A 26,084-nucleotide genomic window follows, 5' to 3' on the forward strand; every position below is an offset into this window, starting at 1 on the left:
GTAACCGAGCCATTATATTGAATTTTCTACAAAAAAAAATTGAGGGAAATGTGATTACTCGGCTGTTCTAATAGAATTTAACATGTGGCCGATTTAGAAAGCTTTTGAAAACCAAGATAGTCCCTAAATTTTTATTGAATCTCACATTCCAAAAACATGTTGGACACTCTAAATTGCTAAATTAAAGTGAAATATCAAACAGTAGAAAACCTGGTGGGTTGCCTGATAAAAAATGAAATTTTGTCAGTGATTGAATTATTCAAGGAAACAAGCTGACTTGAAGCCAAATTTGAACGTTACCACACGAAACCTTATTTACCAATTTTTCCAAACGGGAAAAAAAAGATGTTTCTAGAAAACAAGCGTGATCGCTTGCGTGTTTTGATCACACCCGTCCGTCTCCAATTTTCAGATCCACATCTTCTCTGTCACAAGACCTCATGCTGGAACGGTTCAATCGAGGAAAAGCCAAGTTTGATAAACCCGTCTCCATCCCGAGTCCTGGTGAGTGAAGAGGCGTGCCTCATTTGTGGCCCCCTGCAGGCCTTGGATATTACTTCATGAACAAGTTGATTTTAGATTGCAGGGGGGCAGTGGGGGAATTTTAATTGGAAGCGGCTAAATTGTTTGCTCATTTGAATAATCCCCTGCGCTCCTCTCTCCCGTAGACCACTCTCGTCTCCGGAACGTCACGGTGGTGGTGGGCTCCGACATGGTGCTCCCCTGCCACTTGATCTCCAACCTGGCGCAACCGTTCTGGGTGGTCAACGACCGCGAGCTCCTCCTGGGCGACCCCGAGGCCGGCGGGCCCCGCTTCGACCGCACCCTCAAGGCCCTGGTGGTCCCCGAGGCGGGTCAGATCCAAGCGGGACGCTACATCTGCTACTCGGAGGAGCAGAGCGTGAAATTCCAAACGGAGCGCTACCAAGTGGCCGTGGTGGCCAGCGCTCCCGTCTTCATGGAAGCTCGCGCTCCGGACAGCAGCATGGGACTCTTCTGGGTGCTGGTCATCACGCTGGGCGCGGCGTGCCTCCTCCTCCTGGTGGCCGCTCTCTACCTGCGCCGGCGACTGAAGCTAGCTCTGGGAAAGGGAGCCGACATGAAACCCCTGGAGAGCACCTTGGTGTACCCCATCACTCTCCCCAAGGAGCCGCCCACGTTCGTGCCCAGCAAGATGCCCAGCGACGAAGACCGTTTCTGGGAGACGGGCGCCAATTATTACTACTCGGACGGCTCTCTGAAAATCGTTCCCGGCCACGCCCTGGGCCCCAACGGCGTGAGCGGCGCGCCGTCACCCAGCGCCATTCCGGGCCAGCCCATCCACTCCCCCAGCCGTCTCAGTCTCACCAACATCCGAGGCTCCGGTAGCAACGGCTACATTCGCCTCAACCTGAGCACAGCCGGGGAGGAGAGGGCTAGCGGGGCTTGCGCTGGTGGCGGCGGGCTGGCCGGCCTGGGCGTGGGCGTGGGGGGCAACGACTACTCCAGCCCCTTCAAAGAAGAGCTCCGCCGCACCCTGCAACAGAGGAGCGTCCTCCCCGACGCCAACCCGGAGGAGTCGTCCGTCTGAGGTCTTTCCTCCTGCCTGTTGGAAGAAAGAAAAAGAGAAGAAGAAAAAAGCAAAACAACCGACCTACCTCCCTCATTTCGAGGACGCCTGCTCTCTTTCAGCGACACGTCGTCACATAAAAATGCTCTTTCCCTCGCCCTCGCCAATGCCTGTTTGGATCACTGTAGACATTTATAGCATGTTAAATACGGAGACTCGCACCCACTCGGATAATTATTGCGTGGCATCCAGTCTCGGACGGTTTCTGCTTCCACCTACGAGAACGTGTATTGACACACGGTGGATGTGGTCAAGGAGCCGATGGCGTTTTAAAGCGGGTTAAGGGCACATTGAAATCGTGTTGAGTGGACCAAGCCAGTCAATTGTTGGATATTCCTTCGAGACTTGTTTCAAGTTGTACTGCACTCCAAAGTGGAAGCTAGTCTTCCCGTATTTGTAATAGTCAAGAGGAAGGAAAACAACAATCATATTCCGTCAAGTGGTTAAAACACAATGAAAGGGCCGATGAGGGGAAATTTTATGAAAGAAGACGACAAAAAAGCGCTTCGCAATGAAGGACAATCTCTTGAAATGTTTTGGGCCAATTTCGTTTTTTTTGTACTTTATCACCCCCTGTTTTTTTTTGCAATATTTGATTTGAATCCAGATTTTTTTGGTTGTCCTCCTTTTAGGGAACACTTCAAGTGACTTCAATCTAAAGTACCTTTTTTTAAACAAGTGCTTACATTCCAGGCCGCATCCTGCTCGGTGACCTTCAAAGTCCTAAAAAAGAAAAAGAAAAGTGCATGTCAATGTTTCAGTTGAACACTTGTGGATATTTGCTCATTCCCCTTGGAAAAGAAAATGCTCTCGGCATTCAGCAATAAGACAAAGACGGCACACTTTTAAACAACGTTAAGACAACAAGAAGCATGGAGAATGTAGTTGAACCCTCACTGTTGCGACTGCTGTGGATGTTTCAAAAAGTGCTTTATGTTTTTATACGGCTGAAGTTTTTGACTTGCACTGTAATGAAGGAAACGACCACGTTCGATACGATGAATGTCAACAAACGTGTGACGGGATGCCGTCAATCTCCTTCCTTGTCGAGGATTGCTCAGAAAACATTTGTCCAAGTTGACTGGGAATCTCTTTAAAGGTATAATTTCCCCTCTTTTATCATAACAGTTGAACTTTTTGGGGTGGAACTGTTATTCATTTTCTTTCTTTCATCCAAACAGGGTTGATTTTTGGGGACACGTCTCGATGGCCCAGGAAATCGAAGCAAGAAATTCCTATTTTGTTATAAAAAAAAGAAAGAAAGAAAAAAAACTGGAAAGGGGTTTAAAATGTTGCGTATCACAATGACCCCAAAGGTCAAAGAGGTACTCGGCTGTGAGACCAACGTGTTGCATGATCAACTGCAAAATGACTGTACATTTTGTTCAGCCTTGTACAAAAGCATTTTTTTGGATTTTTTTGCAATTTTGAATATGATAAAGTATTGTGTAAAAGATTCTTGCGCTCCTTTTGAAAGGAAAATGGCCTTGATTTTAAGGTTAAGTAGAAGGATTTTGTCTCATGGCTGTGTTACGTGCGTCACTTTGGTTAAGCCAAAGTAGATTGCTGATGTTTTCCCGTTGACTTTATTTCCCCTAAATTATTCTTCTGAAACAGATCAATATTCACTTGTCCGTCCAATTTGCAACGGTGAGCTGAAGTGTGCAAGCTTTCTGAATATTTGAACTGCCGAGAATGTTCCCTCAAGAAAGAAACCGGTTTAAGGTTAATAGATTTCCTGTTTTGTTTCTTGTTTACATGTTGAACTCCTGGACCTTTACTTATTCTTGTAACTTTATATGAAGGCTCACCAACATACCAAAATCCTTTTTTATAATTTGTTAGCTGCCAAAAACCAAATATGGAGCTTTTGATTTTTAAGCAGATCAGTTCAAGAGCGTGTGCACTTGCTAGTATTCATTATGTTGACAAAGTTAAAACATCTTTTTTTTTAATACACTGGTACTTTGTCGTGTTGAGTTGTTTTTCTGTTATCAGACTTTGCTTTACTTGCATTAACAAAAAAAAACGATTTAACAGTTTGCAGCCTTTTGCTGCATAAAAATTGCATGCTACAAGTTTTCAAACTTAATACATTTATTAGCCATAACCACTCTAGAGCAGTATTTTAATTTGTGTTCATTCCCATTTTCATTTGAACCAGTTTTACTTGTATCTTATTGATGTTTTATGTTTGTTCTTAAAGTAATGTTAAGTAACTTATTTCTTGTACAAACATGTTGGTATTTATTATCATTGTACATATGCCCTTATTTTTTATATGTGTGTATATACATACTATATACACAAATAAAAAAGAGATCTACTTGATATCTGTGAGTTTTTTGTTCGAGGCAGTCAGACGAGTTTATATGCGGAGCATCTGTTTTTTCTTTTAATAAACAATAGCAGATAGCGAAAAATGTGTTTATGGCCGCACCCATTTGATGTTTCCTGACAAACTAAACATAAAACAACTGAGAAATACACGTGCATGACAAATAAACATGTCTTTTCCTTGATAAGGACCATTTAACTGAGATAAGATACTTTGCAAAACATTAATCGGCTGATGCAAGGGTCTACAATATTTTTTTATTGTATTAGTATAGTAAGGCTTTTTTCTTAAAAAACGACATAGTATAGTAAGGTTTTTTTCCTAAAAAACGACATAGTGTATATAGTAAGGCTTTTTTTCTTTAAAAAAAACGACATAGTATAGTAAGGCTTTTTTTCTTAAAATACGACATAGTATATAGTAAGGCTTTTTAATTTGTAAAAAATGACCATGTATAGTAAGGCTTTTTATTTTTTTAAAATGACCATGCAAAGTAAGGCTTTTTATATTTAAAAAAAAAACGAACACACTCTTTTACAGCATCAAGACTACAAAAATGGCGACTATAGTACGTCATCTTCCAAACATGGTCATTGAGTCGGGAGGACAAATCACCTCCTATGGGCGTGGTTACGCCCATTGGTGACGCAGGTGCTTAAATTATGCACCTGCGCAGCATCTCGCCCTTTGGCGCAGCCATTTTCATGCCGTCGGTCGAACGACTAGCACCCAAACGAGGTAAGCCCTAGACTAGAGCAATTTACTGGCCTATGTGCATTTTTAACACCCTACCGGGAGATTTTTTTAGGAATCAATTGAGCCAAAACGCCAACAAATCTGTTAGTTTATTGCCAGGTCGAACACACCGTCGACATTTGAAGTATGGGTTCCTTGGCATGTTACTAGCTAGCTTAGCATTCGCCTCACGACATTTGACTTCAAAAGTATTTTGTCCGTATTCTCTCCATTATTGAGTCGTGGGGGAAGACTTCATTTTATCAAACAAAGCCGAGATATCAACGGTCAGTTTGCCAGGTGAAGGTGTGTTGAATGTAATGATAGTTTTCACTGCGATTGCTAAACGCCCTTTTCCAATTTGTAATTCTGTTTTAAACAAAAATCATTGATACCAAAATGGTTAAGCCGACTTTCTCCTAGTTTTTAAACATCAGTCTGTATATTGAATCGCTTTGTCTGGAAAGGGGAAATTAGCACCGAGCACTCACTAACTTATTTTCATTCTTTATCTTGATCATTTACTTTAAGATTTCTCTTTCCTGTAATAATTGTTTGCACTTCCCAAATAGCTTGGTTAAATCAAGATGAAGCTGTTCCCGTGTGTCCAGAACCATGCACACCCTTGAGGGGAGAGGAGACTGGGCCAAGGTATCAAGGTAATACTAAAGACCAAAAAAAAAACACCTAAACACATCTGTTGAATCTCCAGTCTCTGTATATGATAACTTTTGCTCTATTTTTTTGCATGCACCAGGTCCATGGTGATGTCCAGACCCTGGAGGACCAGGTGATCTTCCCAGGTTGCCCACTTGAAGATGATGCATCGTCTCTGAATTCTGCTCTGAGGTTAATACCGTATTTTCACGCCTATTTGGCGCATCGTTTCTTACGCCGCAGTGTCAGTAACGAGTGCTATTTCTGTATTTTAGACACACAAAGCACGCACTATTTCATATGGATCAAGATCGAAATGCGATAGCAGCTTATTTCCGGGTTATATGGTAATGTATCCAAGTCAGAACATTCCAATCTCACATTATTTTATTGACTAAAGTTGCAATTTACTAACCCCCTCTTATTTTATAGGTGATGTCCCGATCCCTAAGGTGAGGAGGATTTCTGTTTTTTTTTTCAATCAGAAATTTCAATAAAAGAGATTTGAGTGTCATTTGTCTTTGTTAAAACACTTGGAGAAAAAAGACCCAAGACCCTCAATGGTCTTTTTTTTTTCCTTGGTGTTTATTCTAAGTGTTGCTTTTCTCTACAGGTGGAGAACGCCAGCTACACCAATCAACGTGATCCTAAGTGTGCAAATGTATTTCTTCAAATAAAAATCATAAAATGTCATGTTGCTTGTATTCATTTGCATGTTCTATGAAGAAAAATACATGAGTATATTTCAAAGGTTTTATTTTCCCACAAAAATGGGGTAATTGAGAAGTTCACATAGGTCTTCCTGCATTTAAAGGTGGTGTTTCCATTGATGAATCTCTTCTTGGCACTGGATGGAATTCTGGGGAGAAAAAAAAAGAGGGTCAATGCACAATAGACTAAGTCCAACATTAAAAAAAATAGACTGGGGGCCAGTTAGGTCAAAAGATTTGACCAAAAAACAATAACACTAAGTTAGGTTTTACCAACATCAGAAGGCCCCATCTCTCTTTTCAGATGTGGTGGGATATGGAAAACATACTGGATAGGGGCCCTCAAGATGTTGGTGTCAAAGGCTGTGCCACGCTCCAAAGTCACCTTTCTTTAGCGTTGATTGGGTGGACCTTGAAGAGAAGCAAAATAGAGTATTTTTAGTACACATGACATGAAAATAATAAATCAAATAACCTGAAAAACAGGTCTTACGTCATACACGACTTCTTTGGTCTTGTAGATTTGGACAGCTTCCACCATCTCCGTGGCTTTAAACCTCTGCAAAACACCACAGCATGATTATGTCATTGCGTATTTAACAATTTTGATGCACAAATGACTCCCATTCAATCAAAAAAATAAAATACGTCTCACAAAGCTCTTAGACGGAGGAAAAATGGTTGTTTAAACGAGTCAAAAATGACCCCTGCGCTACGGTTGAATGAATGTCTCACTTAGGTTTTGTCAAAACCACAATTAAAAATCAAAAGGTCCAAGCCCTGAAGTCTTCCTTTAGGAAAGGGAAGGGCAAAGGTATATACGTATTCTAGAAGTGTACTGTTTATTCCTTACACCTCCACTTGATGGCACTAGTGTGTGTTACCCACACAGGATCTTGCTATTAAAAAAAAAAAATCAACGCCAACCCAGTTAAAGTGTCTTCATTCAAAATTGGAGTGTATCATGATGCTAAACAAGCTAATTTAGGAAAACCGTGAACACTGGTCGCTGATATCTAAACATTACTGTGACAACAAAATTTCCCGAATACGGGATGAATAAAGTTATCCAATCCAATTACACGGGTAGAGGAATTGGAAGTTATTAAAGACTCACTTTGCCGACAAACTGCTCCTTTTTGGCCGTTATAGCCACATTCTTGATGTTTCCCAGGAGTCTGTCCTCGTTGAGGGACTGAAACACACAATGGAAGGGTTTCTTTTTAAACATTAAGAGCAATAGGTGACGCAATGTAGCCAACTTGCTAGCAAACATTTGTGTTTGCATCCACGTCGGGGCTACATCACGCCAATGAAGCACGTTCCCGTCAACAAGCACTCTTGAAATGAGAACTGGGGCTACGAAATCCCCAAAAGACAAAGTACCGAACGCGCTGCATTGTCCTGGAAGAAGTTTGTCGGGTCTTTCTTCGGGAAATCGTCAATTCTGAGCAGCTCAGCAGTCCAACGCGCCCAGCCTCCGGCTCATCCGCCATTTTGAAAAATGGCGGCGATGGGGGCGGGCTTTTGAACTCTGACCACAGCCACGCCTATTACACATAGACACAAAAAAAGAGATCGTTTTCATCATAGAGTGCATTAGTCAAGGGGCTGGGGCTGCAAATACTTTTAGGTTGGGCATTAATACTTCAAAACAAATACATTGTTTTCATAATAACGTACTGTAAATACTTTTTGGTTGGGCTTTAATACTTTAAGATACAATATTGCACATTATGAACATTGCGGTGACATGGAAAAGGAATAGTTCATTAAATTTCAATATTTTCCTAATGTTCTTGTGCTTCTTTACACCAAAACAAAAGAAAGACATGATATTTGGGTTATTTATAGCAGAGCATGGTATAATTTTAATGGTCCGGCCCACTTGACATCTCCCTAGGCCGTATGTGGCCCACGATGCGAAATGAGTTTGACACCCCTGCTATACATGGACATTTGAAGTTTTTTTAAGAAAAAAAGAAAAAAAACTTTAATGTACATGGTCAATTTTTAAAGAAAAAAAGCCTTGCTGTATATGTTCTTTTTTTTTTTAAATAACTACTATACATGGTCACTTTTTTATCCATTTGGTGAGAGCGTTCTTTGTAATCACGCTGTTGTGCCATATTATTTTTTCAACGTGATGGTAGCTGTCTATCATTTCAAAATGATTATTGACTCCTCAATGTTTTCTTAATGCAGTGTTGTTTTCGTATGTCCAAATACTAAGCTCAAAATGGTCTCTGTTAGTTTTTGTGAAATGAGTTTTGCCCACCTGCAGAGTCTGATGGATGAGCGTGAAGTCTGTGATCCAAAGCCAACGCTGCATCTAGAGTAGAGATTATATGTCATCCAAATTAGAAAACCTTTAATCCCGTAGGAAAAGGTCAAATGCGAGGCTTCCATATAACTGGGGGCACAAAAGAAAAACAGTGTATTAGTTAACAGTATTAAATAGTTTTAAAAACATGTAATGTTTCAAATTGACATTTTAGGGCCAATTAAAAGGGCCTGGGTCAGAACATTGTGTTTTAGTTTTAAATGTTAAAAATCCTAATAATTATACAAGTACACACTCATCCATTAACACATGATTTTAAATAGCGGAGGATTTTTCTCTCCTGTATTGTTTTTTCAGTTAAAATAAAAAGGACTGTTGCTTTCATGTTTTTTTTATTTTTTTTTTTATGAACACCCATATTCTCGCTGAGACTAATTTTTGCAGGCCACACTTCCCCTGTTTTGTTTGTTTGTTGTTAAGCATTTTATTGCTACTCAAATTAACTGCTTTGATTTCTTATGGTCAATTTATTCAGTCTACTCAACATTATATTGTGTTTTCCTCTATTCTTTATCCACAGTAGATTTTATACGAGTGGTGTTTTTAAGGAGAAAAGCCAACGACGTAAGGAAAACCGGCGTTTTTGCAACAGCCCCGCCTGTTGTACAAATTAATTACAGCGGAATGAACGTTACTAGGTAAGTTTCTTAATTTAAAATATATTATTGATTTTGTTCTAGAATGCGAAAATGTATTATATATCGTGACGTTTAAGAACGTAATCCAGAAAATGATTAAAAAAAATAACTTTGAAAAGGAAACCGGAACCGAATGCTGTCACGTGACACATCCTTGTCGTCCTATTGGGCAATTCATATCAAACTACATCCTGTGTTGCTTTTTCTTACTAAACTTAGTGCCGGCAAAATATGAACGATTCACACTAGTTATTTTTGGAAACGAAGTTATTTTTGTTCCGATCAACCAATTTAACATCTTAGAGCTAAACGAGCCTGCCTTTTTTAAAACAATTTTACTTTTACATTGTTTTGCATGTTTACGATGAAATTTTTTGCGGGATCCGAATGCAACGGTCGATGATGCAAATATTATTGTGGAGCGTCATTTTAAATTCTAATTTGGCTTTGGTGCGATCATAAATTTGTTTAAACATTTATATTTTTTAGAACAGGTACCCCTGGCATTGTGAGGTAGGTGCTTGCTAACAGTTAGCAACCCAAGTACTACTAATGTCGTCCCCTGCCATTAAACCCAGCCTATGCTGGCTTCTGTACCAGCAAGACCAGTATAAAACCAACAGAACCTTACTGGATTTGTATTGTTTAAGTAATGGATTTGACCGTGCTGGAACTAGCATATGATGGATTTTTATTTTTTGGCTGGGAAGGTAACACTGACCAACAAATTAGTCTGATTTGTCAATTAAAATAAATCTGTGATTTTCTGGAATATCTTTAGCTATGAATGAAATTATTCCTGATAGCCCTACTATTTTGAATTATGCTCCACTATATTCCCAAATGGTTGGGATGCTATTCAAATTGTATATAAAAACTGAATACAATGATGTAAAAGTCCTATTTTTCAATATATTATTCAAATAATATCTGCTTTTTTTAATCCAAGCGGCCAATATGAAAAACTCAATTTAAAACTGGGTTATTTTATGAATGAAATAGAGAAATTGGGCACTTCAAGTCATTGCATTCACTTTTTATTCAGTTTTAATTATTGTTCCAACCTTTTTCCGAGTTTATTTTTAATATCTGCACTGTAAACACCCATGGTTACAATCATTTATTTTCACCGATGACTACTATATTCTCTGGAAAATTGAAAAATGATGCACGTATTTTTGACCTAGATGGGCACTGAAGATTTGGCTGTTGTGGACGAGGAGATGGAACAGAGGGACACAATGTTTCCCTCGTTAGAAAAGGAGTCTGGAGCGGTTTTAGGGAGCCCAATTGATTTTCTCAGGGCCACACCTTCTCAGTTTGGCATTTCTGTCAAAACTTTCAACCCATCGTCAGCCGAACGTAAAGGTGAGCTCACTAAAATGTTACAGTTCTGCGTTTTATATAGCTGGACCAATAACATGTTTGACTCCTGCTCCAGAAAAGTCCCGTTTGGCACAATTAAGGGAGCGGAGAAAGTCGAATATCGGCGTGAGGGGTTCACCAGAAATGAACTCGCTCATCCGCTTCATGGCCCGACAAAAAATGAAGAATTCCCCCAACTGTCCAACTCCAGAGGTGAGGAGCAACAACAACTAGGCACTTTTTGTTTTTTTCGCCATGCTACTTTGTGAACAGATTTTATCATTAAACATTGATGAATCAATGCACTGCCGATAGCTATAATAAGGTTTTTTTATGAATGTAGTTGGGTAGTAATGATTTGCTTTTGTATAACACCAGATTGCTTAATTAAATTCTTCCATATGCATTTGCATTTCACTAAAACGTGTATTCAATGAGTAAATACGAAAGGAAAAACATAAGAGGTTAGCTTTTGGCAATTTGTTTATGCTGAATGAATGTGTGCACTAGTCAAAGTTTTTTTTTGTTTTTTTTTAACCATTTGTGTTATACAAGGACATTTTTTGTTATGGAAATCTTGACTTGCACCACTGACTACACTTTTTTTTTGGTGTCTGCTATCTGAACCCTCAGCTTGTCAGCGGTAGCACCACCTTCCTTCCTCGGGTAGCGTCAACCCTGAAGCAAAAGATAGCTTCCTTCCACAAAGTAATGGGTGTGGAAGAGAGCGAGGCCTGTGATCTGATGCCCATGCGGGCCAACAACACTGGCAAATCCATCAACACAAGAGATTTTCTGTCTGGTAAATCGGGATTTGAAATTTCAGCACTCAACAATTGTCAAGTCGCTTGAATTTCTACATTTCTGGATGACTATACAAAAGAAGTCGTAAAGTATATAGTGCAAGCCCAGCCAGCTCTGACAATATCAAAACGGGTTAATTGTTCCTCAAGGCCGTTTTAATTTTGCTAAATTTCATGAGTACAAGTCGTATATTTTTGTATTCAGAACAAAAGGTCACTTTCTAAATTAAAATATTCCAAACTCTTTTTGGCCACACTTTTGTGAAGCTGTTTATTAAAGGCATAAGTATGCCTGGATTAACCATTTCTAATGGGAACAGAAAAAATGTAATATTCTGATTACGACATGCATTGAATCAGTAAAGCTTTTTTTTTCAAATGTATTTTGAAAGCAGAAAGTCAAGGAATTAAATACACTTTTGGCAAGTGCTTTGTTAATAACATTTGTTTGTATTTCCCGACAGGCACCAAAAGTCGTATTTTAATGACGCAACGCTGTAATACAATTATCAGAACGGCGCTTTTATATAATTGAATATTGATTTCTTTTTATGATAATGATGCATCTTAACTAACCGTTTTAACATTTGGACACGATCTGCCTGGCTTGAAGCAGACGAGGAAAACAAGTTCCTTTTTGCTACTTCTGCTGTTTATTTATTTATCTTAATGCAATTATAGTGCATTGTGGCAGATAAAAGAGCCAAGGAGAATTTTTAATTGCTTCTGCGAAGGTGTTCATATGTGGTTTTAATTGATTAACTGGATCCCTCCCCCATCAAACTGGATTTTAAAGTTGGGAAAATAAAAGAACACAAACACTAACCTTAAGAGTAAGATACTCATACCTGCCCTTAATCATTTTGTAAAAAAAATAAAGACCTTCCAAGGCTTTTTGCTTGTCTCCATAACATTTCCATTGTGTTTACTTTTGATTATAGATGAATACAACGAGAAAGAAGAAGAGAAAGAGAACCAGCCGCAAGTGATGTCACCCGCACCCAACAAAAGGCGGCGTGTGGGCCCCTTCGACGGCTGCCAAGTGCAGATTAGAGAAGCGAATACTTCACACATTCACTTCAATGAGAGTTACAAGGTGATATTTTATCTTGCTGGCCATAGTTATTCTCTGACTGGTTTCTACTTCTCACAAGTCAATGCAACCAAAAAAATCTATCTATTGCATTGAAACCTTGGTCTATTTAGATGGGTTGTTTTTTGTTAAAGCACAACCTTGGTGATGTTCTTTTGAGAAGACATTTTTAAAGTAATTTTGTCATGTCTGCAGCGAGATGATGAAAAAGTGGTAGAAGGCTACGATATGGTCAGCAAAGAACTGCTACGGTCAAAAAAGACTGAAGAAGAAACCTCAGGTCATCGCTTTACTCCTCGCCTTGGTCATCTTGAGGCATCCATGTCCACGGAAAATGACTTTTCATCGCAGAACAACCAACAGGTTTGATTTTTTTTTCCTCGAGACTTGCAGTATTTTGGACGTTAGCAACAAACGGTGTTCATTTCCAAGGAAGGGTCTTCTCCAATGTCCCCTCTAAGCTGTGCGCAATTGCGCACTATTCTCGTCTTCTCCGCGCACAGCAAATCATATGGAGCGCACAAAATTAAATCCCTTTTTTTTTTTTTTTTTTATTAGCTGTGAGGCTGACGCATGAACCACTCATCTGCCGGGCCGTCCATTCATAGATATTACTCATTACATTTTATTATTACTAAATCATTTATGTGTAGTAGACATGCACCTGCTTATGGCAGGTGTGATACTGGTGTGTGCCCATAGCGAGCAATGATGATGTTGCTCACACCGGTACTCAGTGTGCTCAGGGAGGTTGTCTTTCTGCCCAGACAAACCAAAAATTAGAGGGAACATTGGTCTTCTCCCATTTTTAAATCTATTTATCGATCAACAAGAAAGCTAGTGACTGCAGCACCTGTACGTGTGTTAAGTGGAGACATGTGGTCTGCAGTCCAATAGAATTGCAAAGTTCTTCTTTCTCAACAGGACAACGAGATTGAACCCGAACGCCCCAGCCCAGCGCAGCGCCGTGACCTTACATCAGCTTGGCCAGTCAAGTCGCTCTCTGTTTTTCAATTCTCAAATCAACCAGCAATGGAACCAGCAGGTAAGACACACACACACTACTCTGTCGTGCAAGAATAACCAGAGGGGCTTTTTTCTGGTCTCCCACGGACACTCAACTGCGAAATATATGCAATGTATTCCTATTAAACTTAAATGGCCATGCATATATTAAGTGTGCCCAGATCATTCACAATGTGGAAGGCTGTCAGTCTGAATCATGATTGTTCATACAGAAGAACGGCGCCCTTCCGGGTCATCTCCAACGGCAACAAAGAAGAAGCGGGTGCATTTTGGATGTCCGCTTTCCCCAGAGTTGTTTGATAATCAACTGCCTCCCAGCACTCCGCTGAGGAAAGGGGGAACACCGGCTCGGAGCCTCACGCCGGGAGGGATTTTAAAGATGCACTCTGTGTTGAAGACACCCCAGGGGGATGGATATTGCACGCCGCCAGCACAGCCCGAGCCCATCAGTGATTTGGGGGCCTCGCCGCTGCTCAAGATTTCTCACGGACACAGAATGTCACTCCGGGTAGAAGAAGATGCAAGGGAGCAGTTAGAAAAGGTACGTTATTATTTTTGGTTTCAAAAAAAGAAGGAGAAATGGGTTGAGATTCTGAGTTGACGGAAGAAAATCACAGTTTGTCAGCCCCCCAATTCTGGATTTAATTGTACAATCTGTACTATCCAAAAATATTTAAAGACATACTTTACATAGCTTGTTGAGTATAAACTATGTATTATAATAGGTTGGAGTGTGACAATGTATCAAGGAGGATTTTTTGTATCAACATCATTATCGATTGACTCCAGTATGTATTTTGTGTTCTAGCTGACGGACCAAACACATTATTCGTAAACAGTATTACATTCAGGCAACGTGAGCAATTATTGCAAAAGAAATCCATAAATGTCTTCATTCATCAAATAGAGACGTTGACACCGAGCGGCAAAAGAAAATTAATCATGTCTGAGACAAATATGATGCAACGACTGAATAAATTCATTATTGATGAACATTATTTTAAGAAAGAATTCCTTCATTATTGCGTATTAATCCGAGAAAACAGGTTGTGAATGCTCATGTTTCACTGTTAGTTCATTTGCCACTCACCATTATAATGAATTGGACGTCCATCGCCGTCAATGGGTTAAAAAAGTGACCTGTCAGGGTTAAAATAAATCAAATGAGTGCATCAAAAGTTTACGTAAACATCACTTACTGAGCAGTTTATTCATAATGACTTTTCTCTGCCCAGATTATGTCTCCTCCGACAGAAGACAATGACTCTGAAGTTATGACTGATACAGGTTTGACATTTTTGGATTTTTAGAGTGAGGTCAGCAGAATGTCAGCCTGTCATTCGCGATGAGCAACATACACGGCAAGTCAGTCTGCTCTTTGTTTTTGAAGAAGGAACCAATGCTAAACGTCAGTTCAAAAGACTTACAGAGTTAGGGCTGCCATTGACTTGGTTTGTTAGGTGCAAACTTTAGTGTTTTCTCACCTTCCAAACTAACTTTAAAAAAAAAGTAAATGACAGTCCTCTACAGCAGTGGTCCCCAACCACCGAAAAGTTGTTATAATAATAATAAATAATTGCTATTATGCTTGGGATGTGAAAATCCAATTGAAAACATAGAACATACTAACTTGCCATATCGTATGTTGTGCATGGTGATAGTCAGGCTCGCTTACCAGGCTAGCAGAATGCAAAACTGTTTTTTTTTTTTTTTTCTTTGTCCCCCAGAGTCAATAAATTATGCTCAGGTGAATTTAAATGAAGCTTTCCACAAGGCGCCTCTATCTCCTGAGGAAACAGCAGGTAAAACCTCATCTTTATTTTATCGATGTAATGCCTTGAGAAGTAATTAAGAGCTGCGTAAAAATATTTCTGTTCACTTATGCTAAAAAAAAAATGTACATCTTTTTAACGTTCCATGAGTTACTTTATCTTCAAAAGTCCCCGTTATTATTCCTAAATCAGATTACAGTAATACCTTGACATACGAGTGCCCCGACATACGAGGAATTTGAGAGGAGTAAAATTCAGAGCAAATATTTACCTTGAGATAAGAGACAAATTTTGTGATAAGAGCATATGAGACAGCCAGGTGGCTGCTTATGTCTTTCTCGCCGCATCTTCCTCGTGCAAAGATCTCTACGAGCACTGGGCGGAGCGTTGCATTTTTTCCGTGTTTTTTTTGCGTTAGTCAGTGCATAATTACGGGAAACACAGTGGGTCTAAAGCAAGCCGGTGCAATGAAGGGTATTGCGAAGAAAAGGCGTATGATGACAATCGATATTAAGTACGAAATAATGGAAAAACATGAGAAATGTACACGTGACTGAGCTGGTTCGCCAATATGTAGCAGGAAGTTCGAAAGCAGCGGTGGAATACATTAACCTCTTTGCCTTGGTTATTGCAAGAGAAGGTTTAAATTTAGTGTAACGTAAGATTACATTTTTTTAAGTATGTCTGTGTATAGGAATCTAATTTTATTTAAGTTAAATTTAAAGTTTATGTTATGTTCCGAGCATATCCGTCAAGTCTCTCTTCCCTCCATGCACTCTGCATTGTAGTGAATTTTAGTATCAAACATCATAACAAAGATAAATTACAACCAATAAAAATGTTTTTCCATTGTAATATCCTGTTTTTTGGTGTGTGTTTTTACAGAGGGTGGGAACGAATTTAGTTGTATTTAGTTCATTTCTATGGGAAAAGTTCATTTGAGATACGAGTAAATCGACATACGAGCTCAGTCCCAGAACGCATTAAGCTCTTATCTCAAGGTAAGACTGTAGTTCCGAAAATCAATTTAATGGTTTTTTTCCCCTCCTTAGAAATGAAGTCTGAGACAAGTCAAACCTCCCAACGGAATTCCCCAAATGAGTTTTTGCCCTCGTCTGAGGAAAAACAACCTGAGGCTGTCAGCGGTGCTACGGCTAGATTACGGAAGAGAGGGAAAAAGGTCTGTTGTACATTCTTATTTACGTCAATATGTCATTTTCATTCCAAAGTAAAACCTTCAAAAGTGAACATCTCAAAAGTTGTACAATTTAGAGGCAGTCGACCGCAGCCTATCCCAGTTGACATTTGACCTGTCGACAGTTGGAATGCCCAGCAGTCATTTTTGTACATATTGTACATTGACACATGCCCACACACACACACACAAGTTTCACTATTTAGCAGACATGATTTTCTTTATATCAGTCAGCTTTATCTAGCAGCTGCCAACAGGCCCACTGTTTAATTCCACTGAATATAAAAGTAATCACATTTCACTGTATCCACCTTATGCGCACGCATTGGTGAAATGGCCCATATCTTGTTCATCATCTTTCTGGCAATTTCCTCTTCCCTTTAGCTACCTGAAGAGCGCAAACCCGTGAGGAGGTCGACACGCTCTGCTGCTAAGCCTCCTGAGACGATTAAAGTGAGTTTACTGAGGCATGGATTTCACCCGTTTTTCTCCCAAAGAGCGCTATGACGCGGGAATATGTTTTTTTTTTTGCCATGCTCTAATTAAATGTAATTGCGCGCCCAGTACATAAGATGCTGACGGCGCTCGCATTTTCAAAACGTGCATGGGGAGTATTTCGTCTGTGTGCAGGGTTTTTATTTACCAGGCCCGCACGCACACAGAACTGAGTGAGATAGAAAGTGCGGTGAACAAATATTGAACTGGGATGAAAAGAAAGGCAGGGATAATCAGACAAAGGAAAGGCACATAAAAACAAAGAGCAAGAAATATGAGGAAGCGTATGTAGCGCTTAGCTTCACGGTGACTAAAAATTGTGCTGCTGAGCTTTACAGGTGGATACTTTGCAACTCTAAATTTTTTCATTTGTCAACCAGTAGGTTTTGGGTTTGTTAGTTACCGTATTTTCATGACGATAAGGCGCACATAAAAGTCTTAAATTTTCTCCAAAATAGACAGGGCGCCTTATAATCTAGTGTGCTTTATATATGGACCAATACTAAAATTGTTATCACGATAAAATAAAATGAATCAGTCGATAGGGTAGCCAGCGCTATTGCGGTTAGATATTCATATATAATATATAATGTATATGCGTCTAAAAAAAACGGTGCGTCCTTTGTGTGTTTAAAATACAGAAATAGCACTCGTTACTGACATTGAGGCTAAAATTACGATGCGCCATATAGTCGTGAAAATACGGTAGTTTTTTATTTATTCTGCATTTATATTCATGGGGCATATTCTGTTTCCGCAGTTTACCTCAAAAGCAGCAAATCGGTGGAAAAAGGAAGTGAACCACTCCCTTTACGGTTCTCGGGAATACGCATCCAAGAAGCCAGTCCTTAGTCCAATTACAGAGTTGTTTAATTTCGACTCTGCAGCAGCACAGCACACTTCCCCTATGACCTGCACAGGTAAAGGATATAATGCATAATTAATAGGATTGAACCAGTCAGTATACGTATACTTGTAAAAAGCCTTTTAGATGTACAGTGCTTAGGCATTTTATAGAAGCCCATTGTGCATTGTCACATTTTCCCCCTCACAATTTATTGAAAGAATTTTGAGTTTCAAGTCAGAGTAAAAAAAATAGCTTCTGTGACTGTAACAAAAAGCAACACCAAGCTGACATTTTCATTCGGCAATTTATGAAGCCAGAATTAGTGACTTATTCCTCTCAATATTGCCAGATATAAAGAATGAACCGGGCGAATCTACAAGCGGTGGTCCCAAAGCAGCCGTTTCGAAGGAACATAGTCCGACAAGACCGCCGTTGATGCCTAAGAAAGGAGGCGTGGGTAAAAAAAGGAGGTCGTCAAGATACGAGGTGACAAGGTGGGGATTTAAGAAAGTCAGTGCTTCAGTGGGCGACGTCTGTGAGGAGCCTCAGCTCGCCGAGTGCGAGAGTCGGGAAGAGCAGATCGCGACAATCTCCGCTTTGTCAGAGGAAGCCCCGCCAGAAAAAGCCCCTGCTGGCGAAGAACAACATTCACACACTCTTACAGTTGATAGCGCACACACGGATACAAATGCAGAATATCATCATGTAGAAGATGCCTCCACACCAGTGTGCCCATTAGTCGAGGAACAGACCAGTGAAGTGTCCACGCCAAGCTCCAGGACACGAAACCAGCCGAGCCAAAACGTGTCACGACGCAAGAGGCGTTTTGCGAACCCGCCAGACGAGGAACCCAAACAGGAAGAAAACATGGTCTCAACGTCCGACTCCGCTGAAGAGTCCACACAAGTCAACAGTTGCCCGCCTTTCTGTGAGGCTGACTTTAATTTTGAAGATGTTTTCAAACGTGTTCCCAGTAGGGGGCGCCGCTCAGTGCGCCGCAGCCTTAGGAACCAGATCAACTCCAGTGATGACACGGGTCTGGCCTGGGTGCCTCAGACCTCCCCAGAGTACAAAAACGGAACCGGGAAGACCCGTGGTCGAAGATCCAGCTCCGCGCCGTCGGAAGACGCGCCGCATGTCACTTTGTGATACTTCCACCTTTTCGCCTGTAATTCTTTACATGAGTATTTGCAGTCATTATTAAATTTGTATGGAATGAGAGTGCTGATGCTTTTGTACTTCAAACCCATTATTTACCTTGCCTCTTTATTCCAGCCACTCAATACGCAGAGAGCCCAATCATTTATGCTGACCACCTCTCAATCAATATCCAAGCACACATTCCTTCCTCGCTCACTAAAGTCACTCGATCGAGCCTCAATGAGTCAATGCTCCTTTAGTGGATAGATGAAGACAGCCTTGGTGTAGTAACGATCTGTCAGACCAGGTTAGAAGATAGTACCTGATTCATGTGAAAGCAAAATAGTTGTTAGGGGGGAAAAAAAATTAGCCTTTGGGCCATTTTGTGCTGTTGGATCAACTTAAATTCCTGGTGGAAAATCACAAGAAAGGAGGAATTAAGACTAGAATGCGTGAAACCAAATGCTTGTTTTATTTTCCTCTGCGCAACCGACGACTGCCACAAAATGTTCTCAAAGAAATGCAAAGATAAAATTAGTCTTTTAAAACGAGTGCACAATTGAATTACGTAATAAATGTAAAAAGAAATAGATTAGACCAGGGGTGTCAAACTCATTTCGCATCGTGGGCCACATACGGCCTAGGGAGATGTCAAGTGGGCCGGACCATTAAAATTATACCATGCTCTGCTATAAATAACCCAAATATCATGTCTTTCCTTTGTTTTGGTGTAAAGAAGCACAAGAACATTTGGTCGCCGGACGTTTGACAACATGACAGAGAGTTTACTGTTGAAACCAGCTCTCAAAATTATATTTGCACACATTCCGGCATCCATTCCAACTTAAAAAAGATGCACAATTCTATTTAACGCTGGTTTGGGGAGTCGAGGTATCACATTAACGTTTGGTGAGTTAACTCTAGCCATATGCGCAGGTGCGGTCAATGCCATGATTGGCTGCGCAGCGTCATTGCATCCTATTCAATGATTGGCTGGAAACCTGCGCTGGATTGTTTTTCTTGTGCGCCGAGAGTGTGCGACTGGTGCGCAGTTAGAGGGAACGTTGCAGTCTCCACTCTTCCATCGAGCCAGAGTCACTTGTTTGAAGGACACCAAGGTTCCAGTTTTGCTCGACAAATGGCTTTTCTTGTCCCCTTCTCGAGTAACGCCGCAGAACTTTAGTGCCATCGTGTGGTCCCCATCAGGTATTGCTTGCTGCTGAGGATTCCAACACATTTGCCATGTGAAAGAAATCCAGAGACGAATACGTTTTTTTTTACATGTACATTCCTTTTTCCATGAGTCATTTTCTAAAAGGAGAATTTAGTTTTTAGTTTGTTTTTTGTTTTGACTGAATCTGTTGGTAGTCAAACTTTGCATGACTGAAAAGGCAGCCCTGCTGTTTAAGTCTTTATAAGTCAAGTAATTTTTAGTCATTAAAAAAAATCAATAAAATAAAAAAAACCTGACACTTTAGTACCTCTTGTGCACATATGTGGGTCATTTAGGCCATAATATTACTTTTGTTATACTAAATGTAATATCAGGTCTAGTATAGTATCTAAGTATATATTTATTTATCATTTTATATATAGTTATTGATGATTCATTCAATACCCTGGTGAAAGAGTGGTTGACACGTAGGCCTCACAGTTCTGGTGTCAATGGTTCGATCCCAGGCCGGTCCTCACTGTGTGGAGTTTGCATGTTCTTCCCGGGTTTGCATGGGTTTTCTCCGGGTAATTTGGTTTCCTCCCACATCCCAAAAACATGCAGGGTAGGCTGTTTCAACATCCTAAAGGGTTAAGTGTGCAGGAGAGAAGAAGGGTGTGATGCTGCAGCCATCGTCCCTGGCAGACAGGCATAGTGAAGACGGCTTAGCCCAAGAACAATGGGGTTCTTTGACCAAGACGACGCCCCCCAAGACATGTGGCCTCCTGTCACCGTGGCAACCCCCCATGGGACATGGAGAGGGTCTGACAGCTGGAGAGAAGCAAAAATCGAGATCCTTTCTCTCTACTGCTTCCCGTCCCAGGCCCACGTTGTTGAAGTGGGCCTGGTCTTTTCTAAGTACTTTTGAGGTGAGGAGGGGATAACACTCGCTATCTGCATCTTTTCTTTCCTATTTTCATCAAAATGTAGAGTAGTGAAGTAAAAGCTAAATAGAAACATATGCTTAAGTAGTGTACATGTTTGTAGTTGTTATAGCCCGCCATCTTTCCTCATAAAATTTGTTGAAAATACGAATCACCTGATTTCACACGCACTGAACACTTAATTTTTATACCTCACTTGGCTCAAACAAAAATGTTTAATCAGAGATAAGATGGCAAAAGTACTGGATCTTGAAACTATTGCAAGTTAAATGAACAACTAAATGTGATGTTACATTTAAATACTCCACTTCCTTGTAGTACTTTTTTTTGCAGCCCACCACCTTCTCTTATAAAATTAATAACCTTGAAAATACTGTCTTACGAACCACCCGATTTCACGCCCACTAAACACTTTATTTTACAGCCCATTTTAAATAGGTTGGGTGGCGTCTACTTGAATTGAAGTGATTTAACAGAGTTAACGTGGCAAAACGACTGGCTGTCTGTACTAGTTTCAAACTATTACAGTGAAATTAAACCCTAAATATAGAAACATAGAGTACTTCAGTACTATATAAAAGTTTGGACTACTTTGCGACAGCCCACCACCTTCCCTCATAAAAGTAGTGATCTTGAAAATACTGTCCTACGGACCACAGGATTTCACACATGCTGAACACTTGATTTTATTTGCCGTCTGCTCGGACTCAAGGACGTTTAATCGGCTATTTGCACGAGCAGGTTTACAGACCCCTGTCTTTCAATTAGTTAATGAGTCTCTAAATGGTATTAAATTGTCCTGCTGCCCGGGTGCTAGTCCTCCAAGATGGATACTCTGGGCAGGAGCCGTAAGTTGCGGGAGGAGGGAAACAAAACAAACAAAGGCGAGATGGCAACAAGCGCATCTAGATTCTAGACGCGATACTCTGTTTGCTCTGCAGGCCCAGTGTGTCTGCAGCTGTCTGAAGTCTGCCACGAACAGCTGCAGCAGTACACTTCCACAAGGTGCATGGGTGTATGTGTGTGTGTGTGTGTGTATACTCTGAGTGGGAAGGGAAATTGGCTTAAACATCAATGTGATTTGAAATATCAGAGGAATTATCATAGAAGTTGGGCTTTTTAAAGGATGGCCCGCTGCATCATTTTGTGTGGCCCGGGAAAGTAAATCATGAGTGCCAACTTTCTGTTTTAGGATCAAATTAAAATGAAGAGTATAGATGTATATTACATTTCCTGATTTTCCCCCTTTTAAATCAATAATTGTAATTTTTTAATCTTTTTTCTGTTTTTAGTTCAAAAATCATTTTGTAAAATCTAAAAATATATTTAAAAAAAGCTAAAATAAACATTGTTTTAGATCTATAAAAAATGAATATTCAGGGCTTTTAATCCAGTTCTTTTAATCCATTTATATAAAAAAAAATCTAAATATTATATCTAAAATGGTCCGGCCCGCATGAAACCGAGTTGACGTTAACGCGGCCCGCGAACCAACCCGAGTCTGACACCCTTGCCATAGACAGTGACTTACTAAATTACAATTTTCCAAAACTTTTTTACTTTTAATCTAAGCATTAAGTGTTTACACCAGAAAACACCTTTTTCCGTCTTTTTTTAAAGTTCTCCTTGCGTCACTCCATGGCCACCCTCAGTTTCTTTCCCTCTACGGATCTACAGTGCCATCTGTAGTGCCTGTGGGTATGGATATATGCTGTCTCCTGTATGAGCAGCATACTTTCCCTCCCTTCAGCCTGTTGCATCATCACACACACACCACAGGAACGCTCCCTCTTGGTGTTTAAATAAGCTTTTAATTGGCTCAAACTCTTGGGACAAGTTTCCGCACTGCGAGTCGATGCACAAAGATATCAAAATCCATCCGCGTGAAACTAAATCTTTGTGAAGTCAACAATATGTTGCCTTGAGACAGCTGGCAGCCAAGCAAAGAAACTAAAAGAGCTCAACAACCTTATAATTAACTCTGCCAACTTCCTGATGAATAAACCTGAAGGCACAAGTGCTCCAAATTAACAATATATTTTCACTCATTATGGATATGTTGATCATTTAAGTGATGGCGCTGATGGCAAAAAAAAAATGATTGTTTCATTCTCAATTGCTAATAAATTTAACATTATGCCCGAATCAGGACAAAATGTACTTTCCTATTTGCCTGATTCTATAACAGCAGATTTCACAGTTGTTTGGGGGTTGGTGAGGAGTGTTATGATCTGTAACTTCACTAACTTTTGTGATATGCCCTTAGAGAATATTCACATTTTCCCACCTACGCTTGCATGTAAATCGTGGTTGCTTCCGCCCATGCAATTCTTGATATGCTGTTGTTACGTTTTGGGTTCATCATTCAGACCAATGTTTATATTTAGTCAGGTCAGGTTGCCTATGAACAGAGATAACTGCAAATCTTACTCGTAGGAAGCGCTAATACAAGATTTCAACCCAGAACACATAATGGAGAAATGGAAATCACCTCTCAATTGTACAAAAAATGGATGGATAGGATTTTAATAGTCTAGAGATGACCTGGGGATGTCAAAAAATAAATATATAATAAATGATCAGGTGTATAGGTCAGTGTTAAGTAAATGGTATCATTAATTTTGACTGCAGTGATCAGTGTGTTGTTACTGTGTGATGGCTTGTACGAACTCGTGGATGCAGTAACTTCACTCATTGGTGGATACGTTTGTGATGTCACAACCAGAATTGTGCGGTAAACCCTAGAGCAGGGGTGTCAGACTCGGGTTGGTTCGTGGGCCGCTTTAACGTCAAGTTGATTTCAAGTGGGCCGGACCATTTTAGATATATTTCGATTTTTTTTAATTTTATAAATGGATTAAAAGAATTGGATTAAAATCCCTGAATATTCAGTTTTTTTAGATCTAAAACAATGTTTATTTTAGCTTTTTTAAAATATTTTTTTTATATTTTACATAATGATTTTTGAACTAAAAACACAGAAAACAATGGATTAAAAATTTACAATTATTGATTTAAAAGGGGGAAAATTAGGAAATTTAATATGCATCTATACTCTTCATTTTAATTTGATCCTAAAACAGAAAGTCGGCACTCATGATTTACTTTCCCGGGCCACACAAAATGATGCGGCGGGCCAGATTTGGCCCCTGGGCCACCACTTTTACACATGTGTCCTAGAGCATTGTTTTGAATGGAATAATGAGGAAATAGTGCAGGGAAAATTGGAAATAAGAAGGGTTTTTACTCCTGAAGTTGTGATATATTGGAGGGGAAAAGTATTTTTTTCAAGAAATCTAAATGTTAGACATAGACTCATACAACCGTACCTTACACATTATTGATCTTGATAAGGTTAAAACTAGAATCTGACATCTTAAAAATAATTGACAAACGTGCTGCTCCGAACACCTTTGCCAACATGCATGAGCAACTTCTAGAGTTATTGTGGCCCATAAAATTTTAAAAAATGTAAACACCAAACCATCTTTTCAATCTTGCTCTGCACGAGAATGACACTTGTTTATGTACGAGTATCTGTTGTCCATCTTCAAATGGAAAAACAAACTCTGTCATGCTCATCCATGTTTAAATAAAGCTATTTTTCACCATCACTATGCTTTTCTCCATGACAGCCACGTTACATACCATCTCTCGGGAGCATCTGAACGTACATATTTTCACTATGATTACATAACCACGCTTGCTTGGGAGGCAGACAAACAAGAATATCTTTACGCAGAGAGGAATCTAATTATTCAATTAGCCAGGGTATTGAATTAAATAATGATTCGCCGCAGTTGACATTAGAGCGGTACAGATCGTTACTCGCTCTGTAATTTGATCGAGGACTGTGTCGGCCTCATCATTCATGTGAACAACTTATGCCCCCATTAGTCCGCCGTGATTTAAGAGCGTGTTATTTGGCCACTCATTTAAACGCAACTATATTGGCTCAAGGTGATCAAATTAAGGATTCGTATTATTTGCATTCACTATAAACGGATTAACTGCGTGCTTTTTAACCATAACTGTTCTCATTCCTCTTAATAGGGTTGCTTAAGCAGGTCTTGTATTAATTTGTGCTTGGTTAAAAAAAATAGATATATAAAAGGGAGGGGATATAACTGCAAGGAGCCGGGAGGGGGCTTATGGTGGTGGCCGGAGGCAAAGAAACAGACAAAGCCTGTCGAGTCCACGAGGTTAAGTTCGCCTAAGCAGCAGGCAGACAAGAATGTGTGAAAGAATCCAAGAGGCTGCATTGTTATCAATGAGGCGTCCTGCTCTGCAAACATAGAGAGCTGCTGCTCTTGGACCTGGGAGGTCTACGGACCAAACAGTCATATAAAACAATCTTTGTTTGTTGTGTGTACCTTTAAAAATGCCTCTGTGCTTCACGCCGGGAAAATCTGTGTACATATGTATACTATATGTATATATACACTGTATTTTCTCGCATATAAGCCATATTTGTAACTAAAAAAAAATTAGGACTGAATCAAGGGTACGACTTATATGTGCACAAATTAGACTTGATATTCACGGAACTGTGAGGTGACAAAGACGAAACGCCCTAACGCACATGTGTCAAAGTGGCGGCCCGTGGGCCAAATCTGGCCCGCCGCATCATTTTGTGTGGCCCGGGAAAGTAAATCATGAGTGCTGCCTTTCTGTTTTAGGATCAAATTAAAATTAATAGTATAGTAACATTTTCAGCACTAAATCGAATAAAAACGTATGCCAGAAATACGACAGGACAGGCTCGACTTTCAGCATCAGCTTCGATGGCGATAGAAAAGGAGGTAAGAAAGGAGGATGGATATTGTGTACAGTTAAAAAGGATTTTCGGTGAGTAAAATATGGCTATATTCCTAAATAATATTTCAATTGTATGAGGTCATTATTGATTATTTTTTGTGTCGCAGCTCTAGCTGCAGTAGAGGTTTTATAGCCATAAAATAGTTTTTGCTGAAGGCGTCACTAGGAAATGCACGGACCGCCACTGCTATATACACAGTTTTAGCCGTGTTTACTATATTAGCCATTCCGTCCTCCCTTGTTCTTTATGCTGTTAAAGTCTTACCTATTAGTTCTTTATAATGGCCTTGTCAGAGGCCCCTGTTGGAAGTGCACACCCTACTTAAACGAGCGTTAAACCACAGCAGCACCATTGATTTGTCAAGCCAAGAAATTCTCTGGTGCTTGCTGAGCAAGTGTAAT

The 26,084-nt window shown here is 40.0% G+C and overlaps 2 protein-coding genes and 2 long non-coding RNA genes across 11 annotated transcripts in view; 3 read left to right on the forward strand and 1 right to left on the reverse strand.

Annotated features, from left to right (window-relative positions):
- sema4c (sema domain, immunoglobulin domain (Ig), transmembrane domain (TM) and short cytoplasmic domain, (semaphorin) 4C) overlaps positions 1-3,940 on the forward strand; it is a 226,463-nt gene extending 222,523 nt beyond the window's left edge. The window contains exons 23-25 of one of the 2 annotated variants that reach the window (XR_013300455.1): positions 413-504; positions 669-2,708; positions 2,791-3,940. Coding sequence is in view for 1 of the 2 variants with exons in the window: in XM_077601836.1 (XP_077457962.1) it covers positions 413-504; positions 669-1,570 (994 nt within the window). In the remaining variant the exon portion in view is untranslated. Of the gene's footprint in view, positions 1-412; positions 505-668 lie in introns of both variants that reach the window. The other variant, XM_077601836.1, reaches the window with a different exon arrangement.
- Positions 3,941-4,262: 322 nt separating this feature from the next.
- Positions 4,263-6,032, forward strand: LOC144074465 (uncharacterized). 3 transcript variants are annotated; one of them, XR_013300306.1, is made up of 5 exons: positions 4,263-5,341; positions 5,440-5,531; positions 5,615-5,686; positions 5,772-5,791; positions 5,953-6,032. It is a non-coding gene; the product is annotated as an uncharacterized LOC144074465 (long non-coding RNA). The 3 variants fall into 3 exon arrangements; XR_013300305.1 differs by having other exon boundaries at positions 4,270-4,685; positions 5,255-5,341; positions 5,772-6,032; XR_013300304.1 differs by having other exon boundaries at positions 4,269-5,341; positions 5,772-6,032.
- A 24-nt stretch (positions 6,033-6,056) lies between these two features.
- On the reverse strand, positions 6,057-7,601 carry LOC144074617 (uncharacterized). Of its 4 annotated transcripts, none has more exons than XR_013300327.1 (5): positions 7,436-7,601; positions 7,167-7,244; positions 6,550-6,608; positions 6,323-6,460; positions 6,057-6,198 (listed from the first exon to the last, which is right to left on the reverse strand). It is a non-coding gene; the product is annotated as an uncharacterized LOC144074617 (long non-coding RNA). The 4 variants fall into 4 exon arrangements; XR_013300328.1 differs by having other exon boundaries at positions 6,149-6,198; positions 6,379-6,460; XR_013300330.1 differs by having other exon boundaries at positions 6,156-6,176.
- Positions 7,602-9,212: 1,611 nt separating this feature from the next.
- cdca2 (cell division cycle associated 2) lies at positions 9,213-18,848 on the forward strand. 2 transcript variants are annotated; one of them, XM_077601802.1, is made up of 14 exons: positions 9,213-9,544; positions 10,219-10,399; positions 10,473-10,609; positions 11,030-11,198; positions 12,141-12,295; positions 12,488-12,655; positions 13,217-13,337; positions 13,531-13,859; positions 14,554-14,605; positions 15,046-15,120; positions 16,143-16,270; positions 16,670-16,738; positions 17,541-17,700; positions 17,977-18,848. In XM_077601802.1, exons 2-14 carry the CDS (start codon positions 10,219-10,221, stop codon positions 18,774-18,776), a joined length of 2,544 nt encoding a protein of 847 aa, XP_077457928.1. In that variant the 5' UTR covers positions 9,213-9,544; the 3' UTR covers positions 18,777-18,848. The 2 variants fall into 2 exon arrangements, with proteins under 2 accessions (XP_077457928.1, XP_077457927.1); XM_077601801.1 differs by lacking the exon at positions 9,213-9,544 and adding an exon at positions 9,594-9,741.
- Positions 18,849-26,084: the final 7,236 nt, after the last annotated feature.

The sequence above is a fragment of the Stigmatopora argus genome, chromosome 5 (assembly GCF_051989625.1).
Source record: "Stigmatopora argus isolate UIUO_Sarg chromosome 5, RoL_Sarg_1.0, whole genome shotgun sequence".
NCBI classification, from domain to species: Eukaryota; Metazoa; Chordata; class Actinopteri; order Syngnathiformes; family Syngnathidae; genus Stigmatopora; species Stigmatopora argus.